The sequence below is a fragment of the Carica papaya genome, chromosome 4 (assembly GCF_054855325.1).
Source record: "Carica papaya isolate Zhongbai chromosome 4, ASM5485532v1, whole genome shotgun sequence".
Lineage (NCBI taxonomy): Eukaryota > Viridiplantae > Streptophyta > Magnoliopsida > Brassicales > Caricaceae > Carica > Carica papaya.
Genome location: NC_142312.1, coordinates 28,959,569 through 28,973,971, shown reverse-complemented (window position 1 = coordinate 28,973,971; position 14,403 = coordinate 28,959,569). Strand labels below are relative to the sequence as shown.

The following is a 14,403-nucleotide window of genomic DNA, read 5'->3' as shown; positions in this document are numbered from 1 at the left end:
GAATTTACGCAGCGTGAAGATGTTGACCGAATACGCTATTGGGCCTGGATAATTGGGCCCAAACGGGTCTTGGTGGCGCTAGTTGGGCCAATTTTACCCACTGTGCTGAAATTATGAAACGGCATCGTTTCCTAAGTGGTGAAGTCATAAAACGGTGCGGATTTGCCGACCCGATTACAAACCGACACCCTAAACGAATCACCTTTGCGCCTCAGTTTCCTCATCGTCCTCTCTTTGCGCCTCTATATATTGGGTGATAACTGAACTCCGATCTCAACTAGTAAACTATTCTCAATCGAAGACACAGACGTTTCACCATTACCACATATACGTATATAGACACGGACGCCCATATACATTACTGATAATAATTCCGGAGTCTATTTCATCGAAGGGCAAAAGGATTAAAGAAAGGGAAGAGTGAAAGCAAGAATCGATGGGGAAGAGAAAAGAGCGCCGCCTGGCAGCTTTAAATAACGCTGGTCGCCGTGTCAAGCTCGATCTTTTTGTGGAACCCTCTGGTACTCTATCTTTGTTTCTCTATGTCCAACTTATTAGGTTTTCTTTTGTTTGTCTGGTTGTTTATGTATGCAATTTTTCGTCCTCCTATAAATAATTTAAGTGTTGGTTTTGGAATGAATTCCAAAATTGATTTGTTTGAAGTGTAGCGTAAGATAAAATCTTGAGCATATGCTTTTAGTTAACTGATGCTAAAGACCATATAAAATGACTTCGAGTTGGTTGTAACCGTGTTGCTATAGTTTATCCTCCAACGTCAGTCTGATGGATGAATGAGTGTTTCTTGTGTCACAGTTTTGAAATTTGTTGGACAATGACATTGCCATTAGTCATTATTATCTGTAAGTGTGCATGTTCCAATTTTAATCAGGAGTCAATAAAAAATTTTAACCAGTATTTTATATATTTTAATTTATGTAAATAATTGATCGTTGGTTTATGCCAAAACCTTGCCAATCTTGATTTAATTATGAGTGCTTTGTAAAACCTTCTAGGAGAGTTGGGTGGCTCCATTGTGCATGAAGAAGTTGGAGGGGATCCAAAAGACACTGCTGTGTTACCCAATTCACCATCTTCTTCAGGTGGGTTCCGTCAGTTTTCTTCAAAAGGACTATATAGAGAGGGCATGAGTGCTCGAACATTTTTATCGTGGGAATATGGAACTGTTTGTACAAGGCATATTATCTTGTTTTCAGATTGTAGGGTGGCTGTGGTCTTGGGAACATTTCGTATCAGATCAGATCAGGCCCTACCACAGTGATATTTTGATTGAGTCACTCTCTGTTATGCTCTTTTTGGCAGCATCAAAGCATTTTGGAGATTCCGTCTGGAAAATTTTCCATTGGTTCGTACATCTCTGGCTTATTTGTTCCTTTGTCTCCTCTAACAGTTCTCTTTTTAATGTGTAACAGGTGGTGGTGATTAGTAGCTACTAGAATGCTACTACCAATCTTATAATGTCAATATAATAAACATTTTGGCCTTCTTTTGGCCATATATATATGTATTTTTTTTTAACTTATTTACACCAATACTTTAGTGCTTCTGTTTTGGTTCGGTTCAAATATATTTGTTTTTAGCAAACAAACAAAGGGGTTTAAAGTCTCTGATAGATTGTTTTTTTTTGTCCACCAGGAGAACCGCCGGAGAATCCTTTACTCTTACTTGGGCAATATAGCGATGATGATGTGGATGAGGAATTGGATAAGGGACTTAATCATGCTATTATCACAGAGAGTCCCTCTGTTCTTAACGATGCTCAGGTAACTTATGGTTCTTATAAAGTTCTTGAGAAAAGAAGGTCTAATCACACTGTTTGAAACCAGTTTTGTTGACAACAACAGCTAAGGGCGACCTTTGACTAAACCTTGAGTGTTTTTGTCATGGATGCTGTTGACTGAGTCCAATCTACAAGCTTCAATTTTCACTAACTTTTCTTCACTTTTTGGAAACCATGAAACAGAGTGTTCTTTCTATGGAAAGAATAGCCATGAAGTGTGTGTAGTTCTTTAACTGACTATTGCATTTGGATTAGGTTGAGGAGCTACCTGCTGAAGGATGCAAAGAAATGGATGCTGATATAGATGAAAGCATTGCTGCACAGAAAGTTGGCCAGCAACATATAGAGAGAGATTCTGTTCTGCAGCATGTCTACAGTAGACAGGAAGATGATGATACTAAAGAAACTGATGCTGCTGGGTTAGATGATTCATGTAAAGAAATGCATCCTGCACCACAAAATTTTGCTCCTGGAATTTCAGAGGTTCAGATTACTGGAGAGGTCAGTTCAAGCTGGAAGATGGTAATGCATGAGGAGACCAACCAATACTACTATTGGAATACAGAAACCGGGGAAACATCTTGGGAAATACCAGCTATTTTTGCCCAGTCAACTGAATCGACTCTCGATTGCAAATCTCCTCTAACCAGGAATGTGGAATCTGCATCTGTTGGTACACACAATACTGGTTCAGGTTTAGGAGATGAGCTGGACAACTCTTCAGCTGCACAAAGAAATAGCTTAGTGTGCACCAATTTGATCACTCAAAGCGAAGTGGATGGTAACGGACCCCAGACAGCTGATTTGGCTGGGGAATACAAGACTGAAGCTCTGAAAGATAAAAATTTGGTTCCTAAAGCCAGCAAAATTGAAATTCAGAGTAGCTTGGACACAATTAATGTTGTTTCAAATAACTCTGTAAATGACGATTTGGCTAGTAACAGAGATAAAACAGGGATTGATCTTTCCACTTATCTGGTGACACGAAGTGAGTCCTTGTTGGAGAGATTGAAGTCACTGAAAGGGTAAAGATTTCAGTTTCTTTTCTTTTATTTATTACAAATATTCTTCTTCAACAAAAACTGTAGACTTTCTTTTTATGTTAAGTTCCTATTACATGTATGCTACTTCTCTCTTTCAAAAAAAAAAAAAAAAGAAAACATGTATGCTATTTCTCTTCCTGATCTGTGAATGTGTGTGTTTTAGGTCTCAGGGCAATTCACAAGCACATGGCTGGCTGTCAAAATACATGTTAGAAGTTGAGATTAGACTTTCTGATTTTACGGCACTCTTATCACATGGGTCATCCTTGCTTCCGTTTTGGGTTCATTCTGAAAAGCAGCTCAAACGCTTGGAAGAGGCCATTAATGATGAAATTTACCAACTTGCAAAATCTGCTGTTATGGATGAAGTTGAGGAAACTCATATGTCTGCATCAATAGGAAAGCACAAGTCACATGAAAGCATGAATAATGAATCTGAGGCTGAAGGAAATAAAACCAGTGTTCTTTCTTCTCCTGAAATGCGTAATGTTTCCACTAATGAAGCTTCCCGTGGAAATGTTGAATCACCAATTGGAGCTTTGGGGACTGATGACACTGCAGGTGAACGTCATGTGATTGCTTCTCCAGATGAAAGAAGTCCCATGTCTGGTTTCAACGGAGAAGACGTTGATATGGATGTGGACATGGAGGTTGAAGAGGCAGTTCCAGCCGGTAATGAAGCTAATGGAATTGATGTCAACCAGCAAGACCATTCATATCCAACTGCAGGGAACCCACCTGTGGTTCTAAATGATGATTCGACCGTCCTACCACCTCTCGATGAGGAATGGATACCTCCACCCCCACCAGATAATGAGCAAATTCCTCCACCCCCGCCTGATAATGAGCAAATTCCTCCACCACCGCCTGATAATGACCAAGTTCCTCCACCTCCGTCTGATGAGCTTCAAGAACCTTCTTATCCTCCGTTACCATCTTATATGGAGACAGGGCAACCTGTCACTTATGCTGAACAATACTGTTTAGCTTATTCAGACCCCAATATTCAATATTATGGACATTCAGTTGCCGATGTTTCTAGTAGTAATTTTTACGGACACGCTGATGGATCTCAAGTTGCTGTACCTGATGCATCACTTTATTATGGAATCGTTCCCAACACTTATGGTGAAACTGCTAATGCCATGGTTAATACTGTTCAGGCTGTAGCCTATTATGATTTTAAAACAGGAGGAGTTCTGCCTGCAATTGTTGATGGCAATGCAGAATCTTTACAATTTCAGAAGGATTCTGCTCCTGTCAGTTACAATGTTGTTACCTTAGGATCTGCTGATTCCACTGCCATAACAATGAAGGTTAATGTTTCAACTGCTGATGGTGGGGATGTAGTAGCTGCAACAATTCCTTGTACTTCAGCTACTATTCAAGCTCCTGCAACTGTTTCAGTTAAAGATAGTGTTAGTTCTGAATCAACCAATGTCATTATCACTTCTGCTGCTGGCACATCATCATCTGCAAAGGTCCAGTCTAAAGGTACAGAATTCTGAATGAATATGGTTCTGAATGAATACATTCCCTTTCTGAACCTATATGGTGCTGCATGAATACCTTAATCACTTGCATCAATATCAAGTTTCAGGCTTTAATTTCTTCTGCTTATTGCGTCTGTTTGCCTTTACCATTGCTTATTAGTCATGAAGGTTTGCAAAGCACTAGAATATGTTAATTGAGATCATCAGAAAATATCTGAGCTCCGGTGGTAAACTACTGGGCTTGCCGCCTAATTATTGGTTTGTTTTTTGCATGTCCAAAACAGAGAATATAATGCAAATCCATTAGCTAGTTTTAGCTAACACATGACATATCGTTGACTTAAGCCATCCGATTATTTCTCTTGTTAATTAGTTTACTTTGACTTGTGTTTTCTCCAGTTCTGCGTGGTAAAAAAAGGACTGTACCCGTGGCACCATCCTTGAGGTCTAACAAGAGGGTCTCTGGTTTGGTGGACAAGGTATGCTTTTCACTCTTCTTTTGGATTTCTCTGGAGGATTCATCTTTTTGGAGTGAATGTTTTTTCCCCCTCCTAGTTTGCTTAAATTAAAGTTCTTTTTTATCAGTGGAAAGCGGCTAAAGAGGAGCTTAATGAGATTGAAGATGATGAGCCTGAAAACTTGTATGAGATTCTAGAGAAAAAGCGACAAAGGGAAATTGAGGTATGTGAACAGATTTTCTTTTCCTTAAAAGTACTGTAGTTGAATTGGTCGTTTGTGGTGTCTTATAGATCTTTGATGCAGGAATGGCATGCTAAGCAGATCGCCAGTGGAGAGGCCAGAGGCAATGCTAATTTTCAACCACTAGGTGGTGACTGGTATGAGATCCTATGCTTATCCTATTATTATCGTCCTTGTTTTTATGACAACCAAATATTGTTTTGTAATTATGCTGTTTTCTATCTGATACAGGCGGGAGAGAGTAAAGAGAAGGAGAGCTCAAGCAGCAGCCAAGGAAACAGCAGAAATTGCACCAGAAGTGCGTAGTAATGAAACCCAGCAGCCTGATTTAGCAGAATTCTCAAAAGGTCTCCCGTCAGGATGGCAGGTAAAAATATACATGGTTTCTTAACAATTTACTTTAGATTTTAATCAGATTTCTTGAGTTTGCACATTATTGTCACGATACTTTATTTATTTACCCTTTAATTTTTAATGCCTTTTCATTCAGGCTTACTGGGATGAAACATCAAAACAAGTCTATTATGGAAATGCAATGACCTCGGAGACGACCTGGAACAGGCCCTCAAAATGAACATATTGTTCAATTTTAAGAGGCAGACATTGGTTTTTTGGCCTTCTAATTTCCCTTTGAGTTGTAATCCAAAGCTTCTGATTTTCTTTTTGGGGCTCAATTTTCAGGTTCTGAGTAGTCTTACTCGTGAACTCCCTCTTGGCTGACCCCTAAAAAGTAAAAAAAAGAAAGAAGAAAATACGAACCAGTTGTAAATTTTTTCGAAGGTAGTAGTAATAAATTAAATTTTCCCATTTGGTTTTTAGAATTTTATTGCTTCGCCATCAGTAATATTTGACTTGACATGGAGAAGCGATTCGATTAAAATATTAAAGTGTTCATTGAACTGTCTCTGCTAGCAAGAGAGATCAGGGCGGGGGGTAATGTTGTCAAGCGGGTCTGTTCGGTGACAACCCTCTACCGCTGGCACTTGGAAATGTAATATCGACAGGGTGCATCTACGAGCATAACTCAGAGGCGGATTTTGGGGCCATTTTTGAAAGCTTGAAGTGAAAAAAAAAAAGATTCTGGCATGTCGATCACCATATCTTGTCGAGCTATTGGAATGCAAGAGCGCCTTCTATTTTATTTCAGAAAACTTAAATGGACCGAGCATTTTGGAGATGGATTCTCAGAACGTAGTAACAGCTATTATTTTGTATTTGGATCGTTCAACGTGATTCATAAATTTTATTTTTTTATATATATAATAAATTAATTTATATTTTATTACATGTTAAAAGAAGAAATTATACAAATATTCAGATTATTATTATTTGTTTTTCAAATTTTTTTATATTATATAGTATTACAATTTAAAGTAAACTTAAAAGGTTAATATTCCAAGTTTCATATATAACACTATTTATAAGTACATCATTTATTACGTCATATGCGATATATTATTTTAATTGTACAATTAGATAATGCTGGGATCCCATTTAACTTCGTATGAATCTAATTAGCAACGTAAAATAAACCAAACGAAACGTATATTACCCATAAAAACTCCAAATACAAATAGATATAATTTTAAACATTTGCAGAAATTCACCATCAAGCTCCAACCCATGGATTAATTAAACACAGATATAAATGAATATATATATATATATAAATAGGTATGGCTACTGGGCCTGGAGAGAGTCGCTGTACCGGCCAGATTTGGAGGACAACAAGGACAGATTTGAGCCTATGGAGCCGCTGCGTGTCATGGCGGAGAGCCTGTGGTGCCGGCACCTGAAAGAGCCGGCGTGGGTTGTTGGCGAGCAGAGACAGTTGAATCTCGCCGAGGATGATTTCATGACTTTGGGAACGGCGCCGGAGCGTGGTGTGACGGGGAGAATTGGGTCCACCCTCTTCGTTTCTAACTCTGTGTTCATGTCCAGAACGCTCCCTCCTCCTGATGATTGCTTCGGCATCTTTAGCTTTCTTGGCTTGATTTCTTCCTCTCTATTCATTACTTCCATGCTTTCCTTCTTTTCTCTTCTACCTTCTCTCTGTCTTATAACGTACTGTCCGCATAAGCAAAAAAAGGTGACGACACCCTATATCGTATAATATATATATATATATATATGCATGCATCTGTTTCACAACAGATATATACACATGTATGTGCTTATATATGGTTGAGTTTTCCAAACATTCTTATAATATTATATCTGAATTTTTTATTTAACTAAGCAGCATTTAAATAAATAAATTATAATAAAAATATAAACATAAATTTTTATATATACTAATCATTTTCTTGAATAATACTAAATTTTTATGGCTTGTCATATATAAGCAGCTGTGTGTTTTGTGACCCTTAAATATTCAAATACTCTTGCATGTCAATTACGTACTGTTCATGAAAACTCTGAAATAAATATTCATAAAGGAGATTAATGAAAAAGCTAACAAGAAAAAGAAAGTTGAGTGATATACACCAACAGTGATAGACATACATAATATTCAGATAACAGATATACATATACCTGGTATGTATACGTAAATATACAAGTGATGAGAGATACAGCAGAGAAGAAGCGAGCAGTACTGTCGGTGATAAGCTGATGATGATAATGACCCAGAAAGTAAAAACAATGGGCCTGCGGAGGGAAGAAAAGTCAAGTAAAGGGGGATATAAGTTTGGTCGGCAAGATGAAAAGATGAATTGCAGAAAAAAAAAAAAGAAGAAGGTAAAGAGTAATTTGTCTTGCCGAGAGGATGAGACAGAGGGGTGGTGAAATATGGAAGGACAGTATCCTACAAATTAGGGTTTTGGTATACCTTATTTGTGGCTCTAATTTCCCACTTATTTCGTTCTACTTTGAATAGGAACACACGTCTAGGCAGTTGATAACTAACTCATTAAGTATGTTTTTACCCTTAATTTTTTATTATTTTTTTTTTAATCCAAAGTAGAAATTAATTGGGAGCTTATTGATGAAACGTTTTGATTTAAATCATAATGTATAATTATTGTTTCGAATATATTTTTTACCCGTAATTTTGTTATTGAAGCGATCGAGTAAATGTAATTTTTTTCTTATTGGGTTCATAATTCTAATTTTCCATTAGATAGACAAAAAATTTATGCTTTGTACTTATAATTCGATTCTCATTATTATATATATATATTTTTTATGAACCGATAGAAATTGAAGAATCAATGAATAAATTGTGATTAGAAATGAAATGATATTCAAATTCCGAGTTAATTGGTTCTTCCTGTTGAATTACAGCAGTTGACCAGATATCTATAAACTAGATGAGATATCTTCTATTCTTGTGCATTCAGCGGACCTAGTATTTTCGATAATTATAATACTTTTTTTATGTTCAAAAAAATAAGATTGTTTAGATCTGATGAGACAAAATCTTATTTATTTATTTTATTATTTTCAAAATTTAGAAGATATAAATATTTACTTAGTATAATATTATATAACTCTGACAAAAAATAACACACATAATTCTCATTATTGTATATATTTTTATGAATCGATTGAAGTTGAAGAATCAATGAATAAATTGTGATTAGAGAAGAAATGATATTCAAATTCCGAGTTAGTTGGTTCTTCACATTGAATTACAGCAGTTGACTAGATATCTATAAACTAGATGAGATATCTTTTTATTTTTGTGCATTTAGCGGACCTAGTATTTTTGACAATTATAATATTTTTTTATATTCAAAAAAATAAGATTATTTAGATCTGATGAGACAAAATTTTATTTATTTATTTTATTATTTTTAAAATTTAGACGAAACAAATATTTACTATATAACTTTCATGGGTTATTTGCATTAATCTAAGTTCTTTAAATATTTGTATTTTTAAGTGTTAAATATAAAACAACAACAAAAAAAAAAATTTATGTTATGGACCCGGCTCTTTAAAAAAAAAGTTGTCAAATACGTTTCAAACAATAAAATAAACTATTTGGTGAAATTAGGTTGGTAATTAGATGGATGTGATCAATCTGAATATAATATATATATATATGTATATGTATATATGTATATATCTAACCTCTATATTTATATATGTATTATATGATTGATGTTAGACATGTAGAATCTATATAATCTCATCCCAATTCAAAATCTTAAGCAACCACTACATGTTTTTAACTAGCAAAATTTTTATTTTCATTTTCATATTATGAAATGATTGATTAATTTAATCAACTTATTATTTCATATGATTTAATGTTTGACATTCTAAAAATATTATAATATAAATAATTAATTATATTTTTTTATATAAAGATTATTCAATTTATTTTTTAAAAAATAAAAAATTACAATTTTAATTTATATAATTTTATATTATTGCCATTCAAATCCTATCTTTCTTTTTTTTTTTTTTTGGTAAATTAAGTACCTCATGATTTAATTTTTGTCATAATATATAAAATTACCAATCTTTTAAATTATTAAGCTATAAATTTTATGTACAAATGTATAGATATAATTCTATAATTTTTTAGGTTTTCTTTTTTTAATTTTATTTTTTTTAGACTTAAACATATATAAATTTGTATATAAAAAATACAGACATGTAAGTATCTTCTAAAAAAAAATTATACCAAGATAGTTTTAAAAAAATAAAATAATCACTTCAAATTGTAATAAAATCAAATCAGAAAATAGTTCATTATACTTTAAACATTGTTTATATATTCTTTTTTTTTTTCTTCAATTGGAAGAATAGACATTGACATGTAATTGAAACCCTAAGATTGGAATTTCCCATTGTTGACACATTGAGTCATATAGTCAAGATTGAAGTTTAATGTCAAAACCTGCTTTTGTCTTCTTATGTTGGTTGTATGTATAGGTGGAATTCCAAGCAAAAAGTAAGAAACTTGAAGACCAAATTATCAAGAAAGAAAATTACATTTATCTAACATTTCGATCAAAGATCAAGCTGTATTATTTATTATTTATCGAATAACGAATCGAATATGTACATAATATCATATATCTCACTTAATACTAACATTATAAAAAATTAAATGCAAGTATCGAGATATCCAATAACAAAATTTATAATATTTTGAACGCATTGTGTTTCTGTAGTAATCTTTAAACGTTTTAAAAAAATATAAGTATATGATACTTTTAAAGTACCATATAAAATTCGTATACAGTATATCTTATAAAATATAAACTTATTATTTTCTAATTATACATTTATATATATTTTTTTTATATATGTTTTTGGTTACCGATAAACTCTTATGTACAAATGATGATCTTACTCGCGTAGCCATGTAAAGTATATTCAAGCAAACCATACAGTGTAGAAGTAAATATTCTTTTCATTTTGTTGGTTCGAGGAGCTTCTAACATGTCGAGATCGAATCTCTGATATGAAAACTCCAAGAATGGAGATAGTGCCAGTTGATCTACGTACTCTTGGCAGGGAGATATGGATTAGAAAACCTAGAAGCCGCGGTTGCAGAGAAAACCCAATTGAAGACTTGGTTGGCTTTTAGTCCCTACTTGTTCAGGTCTTGTTTACAAAGAGGGCAGCAAGAGATAATTCTGAGCCACTGATCCACACACTTGAGGTGAAACATGTGGGAACATGGCAACTGCCTCACCTCTTCCTTGTCTCGGTATTTGTTTAGGCAAATACAACACTCCTGTCAAACCCACCACCACATAATACAGAACTGATTGGTACTCTTGATAAAATTTCAGCATATGAATTGCAATATGACCAAAACATAATAGGTGAAACTGTAATTTACCGGAAAGATTAATCAGAACGAAGCGCACTTGGATCAAATTAGTTAAGTTTATAATTGATAAAGCAAGTAGGAAGGTATGATTGAACTTACTGGATCTTCACTTGCAGGGTCAGAACAGGAATTGTCATCAACTTGTTTGTATCTCCAGCTGGGTAATTTGGAAATTTGATCATCAGATGCGCCTCTATCGTAGGAGCCCATGTTCATGTTGTAACCGAGGAGGGTGCTGATTAGTGGTACACAACAACATAGTAGCAGAAACAGGAGAAACGGAAAGGAGTAGAAGAGAGCATTCCAAGCTAGCAGAGAGATGCAGAGGATATGAAGCTTTGGAGCTCTATGGAAAGAACCAAACCGTGAATCAAACACCCAAACATTACCCATTACGAACCAAATTGCAAAGAATAGCTCCAGCGAAGTCCGACATTTGTTCATCAAGTGTGAGATCCTGTATATGCTTCAAAATCAATCAATATATATATGCTTACTTTTCAATATCAACTATTGATTGTTAAACCCTCCCTCCTAGAAGCTTATAATATGTTCCCTCTTGCGCTGAACGCGTGAACCAGACCCGAATATTAAGACTATAGTATCATGTTAAGTAAAATAGTTGAATTGGAAAACTGAGACATGATTGAATAACGTGTGTACCTGGATTCTTCGGTGCCTCTTTGTTGTTCCATGTCAGGAAGGCTGAACCCATCTGCTTCAATGACATAAATTTGGCGGTAGCGCCCATAAAGCAGCAGCAGACTGAGGAAACATCCAATGTCATAACCAACAATCCATATTCTCATGGGCCAAACAGGCTTCTCCCGCTTTGACATGGCCATGGTGAAACTTGTGATGCTGATTTGAACAATCAAAGCAATAAATTCCAACAACATCCAAGCGCTGGAATTGAAAGGATTGGACCCAAGATCAGATCTTGATCCATTCTGGTAATGGAAAACCCTCCTCAAGAAGGCGAAACACCTGGTTCTGGAAACCCTCATGGCTGTTCGAACCAAGAACGAAGATGGAGGAGGAGGAGGAGGAGTTTGAGTAGACCTATTTCTCATCACAGAATTTGATGAAAACAACATTGAAGCTTCTGAAGTACCCAATATCGATGATTCTGGTCGAAAGCTGTACTGGGAATTCATCCGAATTGAACTAATTGAATTTTAGTGGTACTAGACTAAAACACCTTTTGCCAGCTGCATATGTATATACCAACTTGAACCTTTAGGCTACCATAAAAACTTCCAAATATAGATTTTTCCCTAAGGTAGTCTTTTTACTAGTTCTTGAAATCAAAGCATATGAAACTATTTGATCACAAGTATTGCATTCAGTAAATCAAAAGTCACAACCTTTCCATGTCACATATACCAAAAGACATGAGAATTGCTTCATGTCTTGTTAGAGTCCATAGAGGTAAAAATTCAAATACCTGTCAGGCAAGGAAAACAGGGAGGCCAAGATTGAGTTTAGCAACCGAATCTCCGCAACCATAACTAAGAACAAAATCAACTCTTCTCTCATATTTCCATCCTAAACCATGAACTGAATCGCCTAAAATCAAACTTCGCCAAAATCTCCAAAATCCCACCAGAGAAACCCAATCAAAATCCTCTCTTTTATGATGCCAGAGTTGGAAATCTCAGAAGGGTATTTGTAGAAAGACCTGAAAATGAAAAAGCTGGTTTGACGGACGAAAAATAAGTAAAGGGTATGAAGAGTATGAGAGGAAGGTGAAGTTGGTTCTGAGATGGTGACCAAGAATCAACTTGCAGAGAGGGTTTGCTTTGATCTCAAGTGAATTGAATACAGAAAAATATGCAAGGAAGCTAACCGTTGGCCTAACTTCCCTCTGGATTTTGTCTCAAAAATAAGCAAAGCTGAGATAGCAACTGCTGCTTCAACTGCAAATCTCTTTTCTTTCTAACACAGAATTAGGAGAAAAGCAAAATATATTTTAGTAGTATTAAATTAAACTTCAAGTTAATTTCACTTAGACTCAAATTTGGATAAGATGATAAACTATAAGAAAAAAAAGTGACAAAGATGTAATTTGACAAATATCTATGTGATGCTCATATATATACATATATATACACGATATATATATGGTTTTGAATTATGGCGGGTACAGTGGTATGTAATTGACGGTTGGCCACCTAATCCAAGAAGCAGCTTATATCATGGTTGGGAGCAGATTCTTCTTCTTCTTTTTTTTTTTTTTTTTGTTCCTTTTCCTGGTGGTTACAGATTTTCTTTGCATGATTATCTTAAACTACAATTAATTAGGCTTTAATGACAGGTCTTAAGTAAAACCAAATTTGAACCTTCATTTCTTTAAACTAAAGAAATAAATGCTATGGAAGACATCTTTAAATCCAATTTTTGCCTCTTAATTTATTTAACCCAACAGAAATATACAATTTTTTAATAAAAAAAAAGTCCATATTTTTGGCATGTTTATTTCTCTCTCTCTCTCTCTCTCTCTCTATATATATATATATATATATATATAAATACAATTTGCATATATGGGTCCAAGTAATTATGTATCAATAATTGACCCAATTTAACCCCAAAAGAATTAAATTCTGATTCAGCCTAATTTTGGAGCAGAGCAATCCGGGGTAACTGCTGGGTACGTATACGGTTTGCCAATTTACTCAAATTTGACAAGGGCTTAAAATATTTTCATTATACTAAAAATAAAAAAAATAAAAAAATTAGAAGATATATAAGTTCAATAAAATCAAGTAAATTACATAACAAAAAAACTATGTCATATATAGATCTTTTCAGTTCAAATACAATACTAGTTATAATTTAATTTCTTGCGTAAAATTCATATACTAAATTTATAAATTAGAGTAACTTGTAAATTTGTAATTACCCATTAATTCAATTTTTTTTTTAATTAAATAATGAACTGTTTTCTTAAGTACAACCAAGAAACTCAAAAAGGATTATACGTGCTTAAAAATTATAATAATTGCAATAAATTTTTATTTAAGAAGGAGAAATTTGATCATTTGTTAAGCTCAAATTGAGTAAGAGACTCAAACTCGTATATATAAGAATACAAATTTGACTTGTCTGTCTTGTCTCATAATGGCACGTGGCCTTTCAAAATTTACGTTTTGGATGACTTCAAACAAGTTTTGATGTGATTCTTAACCAGTGATAGAATCAGATTGACTCAACATAATGTTAAAAAATTATACTATTGCCAGTTTGTTAAACATGAATCACAAGCATGGTTCTCGTAATCAAAATGTTAAAAGAGAAAAAATAAATCAATCGGAAAACCATTTCAACAGTTCGAAGTAGAAATCATAATTTCTGACTTTGTGATCGGAAACAGTTTGCGTCAATAAGAACAATAATTTCGTAGAACAAGATTATCAAGAAGGATGCATCTTTAGCATACCAATTAGCATGCTGGTGATGGGTGTTGAATAGTCAAGCGCAAACTAAAAGCATTTAAGTAATAAACTCATCCAAAGATATATAAACAATGGCGTCTGATTTCCATCTTGCTATTAAGAAATTCCATAAACT

At 34.2% G+C, this 14,403-nt stretch overlaps 2 protein-coding genes across 8 annotated transcripts; one reads left to right on the top strand and one right to left on the bottom strand.

The window, feature by feature from the left end:
- Nucleotides 1–184: 184 nt before the first annotated feature.
- LOC110820713 (WW domain-containing protein) lies at nucleotides 185–5,840 on the top strand. Of its 3 annotated transcripts, XM_088218794.1 has the most exons (11): nucleotides 185–521; nucleotides 1,014–1,100; nucleotides 1,321–1,363; nucleotides 1,654–1,781; nucleotides 2,054–2,823; nucleotides 3,005–4,335; nucleotides 4,734–4,813; nucleotides 4,920–5,015; nucleotides 5,097–5,170; nucleotides 5,265–5,400; nucleotides 5,524–5,840. In XM_088218794.1, exons 2-11 carry the CDS (start codon nucleotides 1,038–1,040, stop codon nucleotides 5,605–5,607), a joined length of 2,805 nt encoding a protein of 934 aa, XP_088074920.1. In that variant the 5' UTR covers nucleotides 185–521; nucleotides 1,014–1,037; the 3' UTR covers nucleotides 5,608–5,840. The 3 variants fall into 3 exon arrangements, with proteins under 3 accessions (XP_088074920.1, XP_088074919.1, XP_088074922.1); XM_088218793.1 differs by lacking the exon at nucleotides 1,321–1,363; XM_088218796.1 differs by lacking the exon at nucleotides 185–521 and having other exon boundaries at nucleotides 1,215–1,363.
- A 4,273-nt stretch (nucleotides 5,841–10,113) lies between these two features.
- LOC110820873 (E3 ubiquitin-protein ligase At4g11680-like) lies at nucleotides 10,114–13,194 on the bottom strand. 5 transcript variants are annotated; one of them, XM_088218789.1, is made up of 4 exons: nucleotides 12,278–13,194; nucleotides 11,494–12,041; nucleotides 10,930–11,296; nucleotides 10,114–10,828 (listed from the first exon to the last, which is right to left on the bottom strand). In XM_088218789.1, the coding sequence occupies exons 2-4, from the start codon at nucleotides 11,985–11,987 to the stop codon at nucleotides 10,604–10,606; spliced, it is 1,086 nt and encodes a 361-aa protein (XP_088074915.1). In that variant the 5' UTR covers nucleotides 11,988–12,041; nucleotides 12,278–13,194; the 3' UTR covers nucleotides 10,114–10,603. The 5 variants fall into 5 exon arrangements, with proteins under 5 accessions (XP_088074915.1, XP_088074914.1, XP_088074916.1 ...); XM_088218788.1 differs by having other exon boundaries at nucleotides 11,494–13,193; XM_088218790.1 differs by having other exon boundaries at nucleotides 10,930–11,287; nucleotides 11,494–13,178.
- Between the last annotated feature and the right edge of the window lie 1,209 nt (nucleotides 13,195–14,403).

Excerpts from the sequence above, each read along its gene's own strand:
- LOC110820873 (XM_088218789.1), bottom strand. The coding sequence starts at position 11,987 with ATGAATTCCCAGTACAGCTTTCGACCAGAATCATCGATATTGGGTACT. Across the intron at positions 11,297-11,493 it reads AGAGGCACCGAAGAATCCAG|CATATACAGGATCTCACACT; the intron begins GTACACACGTTA and ends TTGATTTTGAAG. Across the intron at positions 10,829-10,929 it reads ACCCTGCAAGTGAAGATCCA|TTTCACCTATTATGTTTTGG; the intron begins GTAAGTTCAATC and ends GGTAAATTACAG.
- LOC110820713 (XM_088218793.1), top strand. The coding sequence starts at position 437 with ATGGGGAAGAGAAAAGAGCGCCGCCTGGCAGCTTTAAATAACGCTGGT. Across the intron at positions 1,782-2,053 it reads CTGTTCTTAACGATGCTCAG|GTTGAGGAGCTACCTGCTGA; the intron begins GTAACTTATGGT and ends CATTTGGATTAG. Across the intron at positions 4,336-4,733 it reads TGCAAAGGTCCAGTCTAAAG|TTCTGCGTGGTAAAAAAAGG; the intron begins GTACAGAATTCT and ends TGTTTTCTCCAG.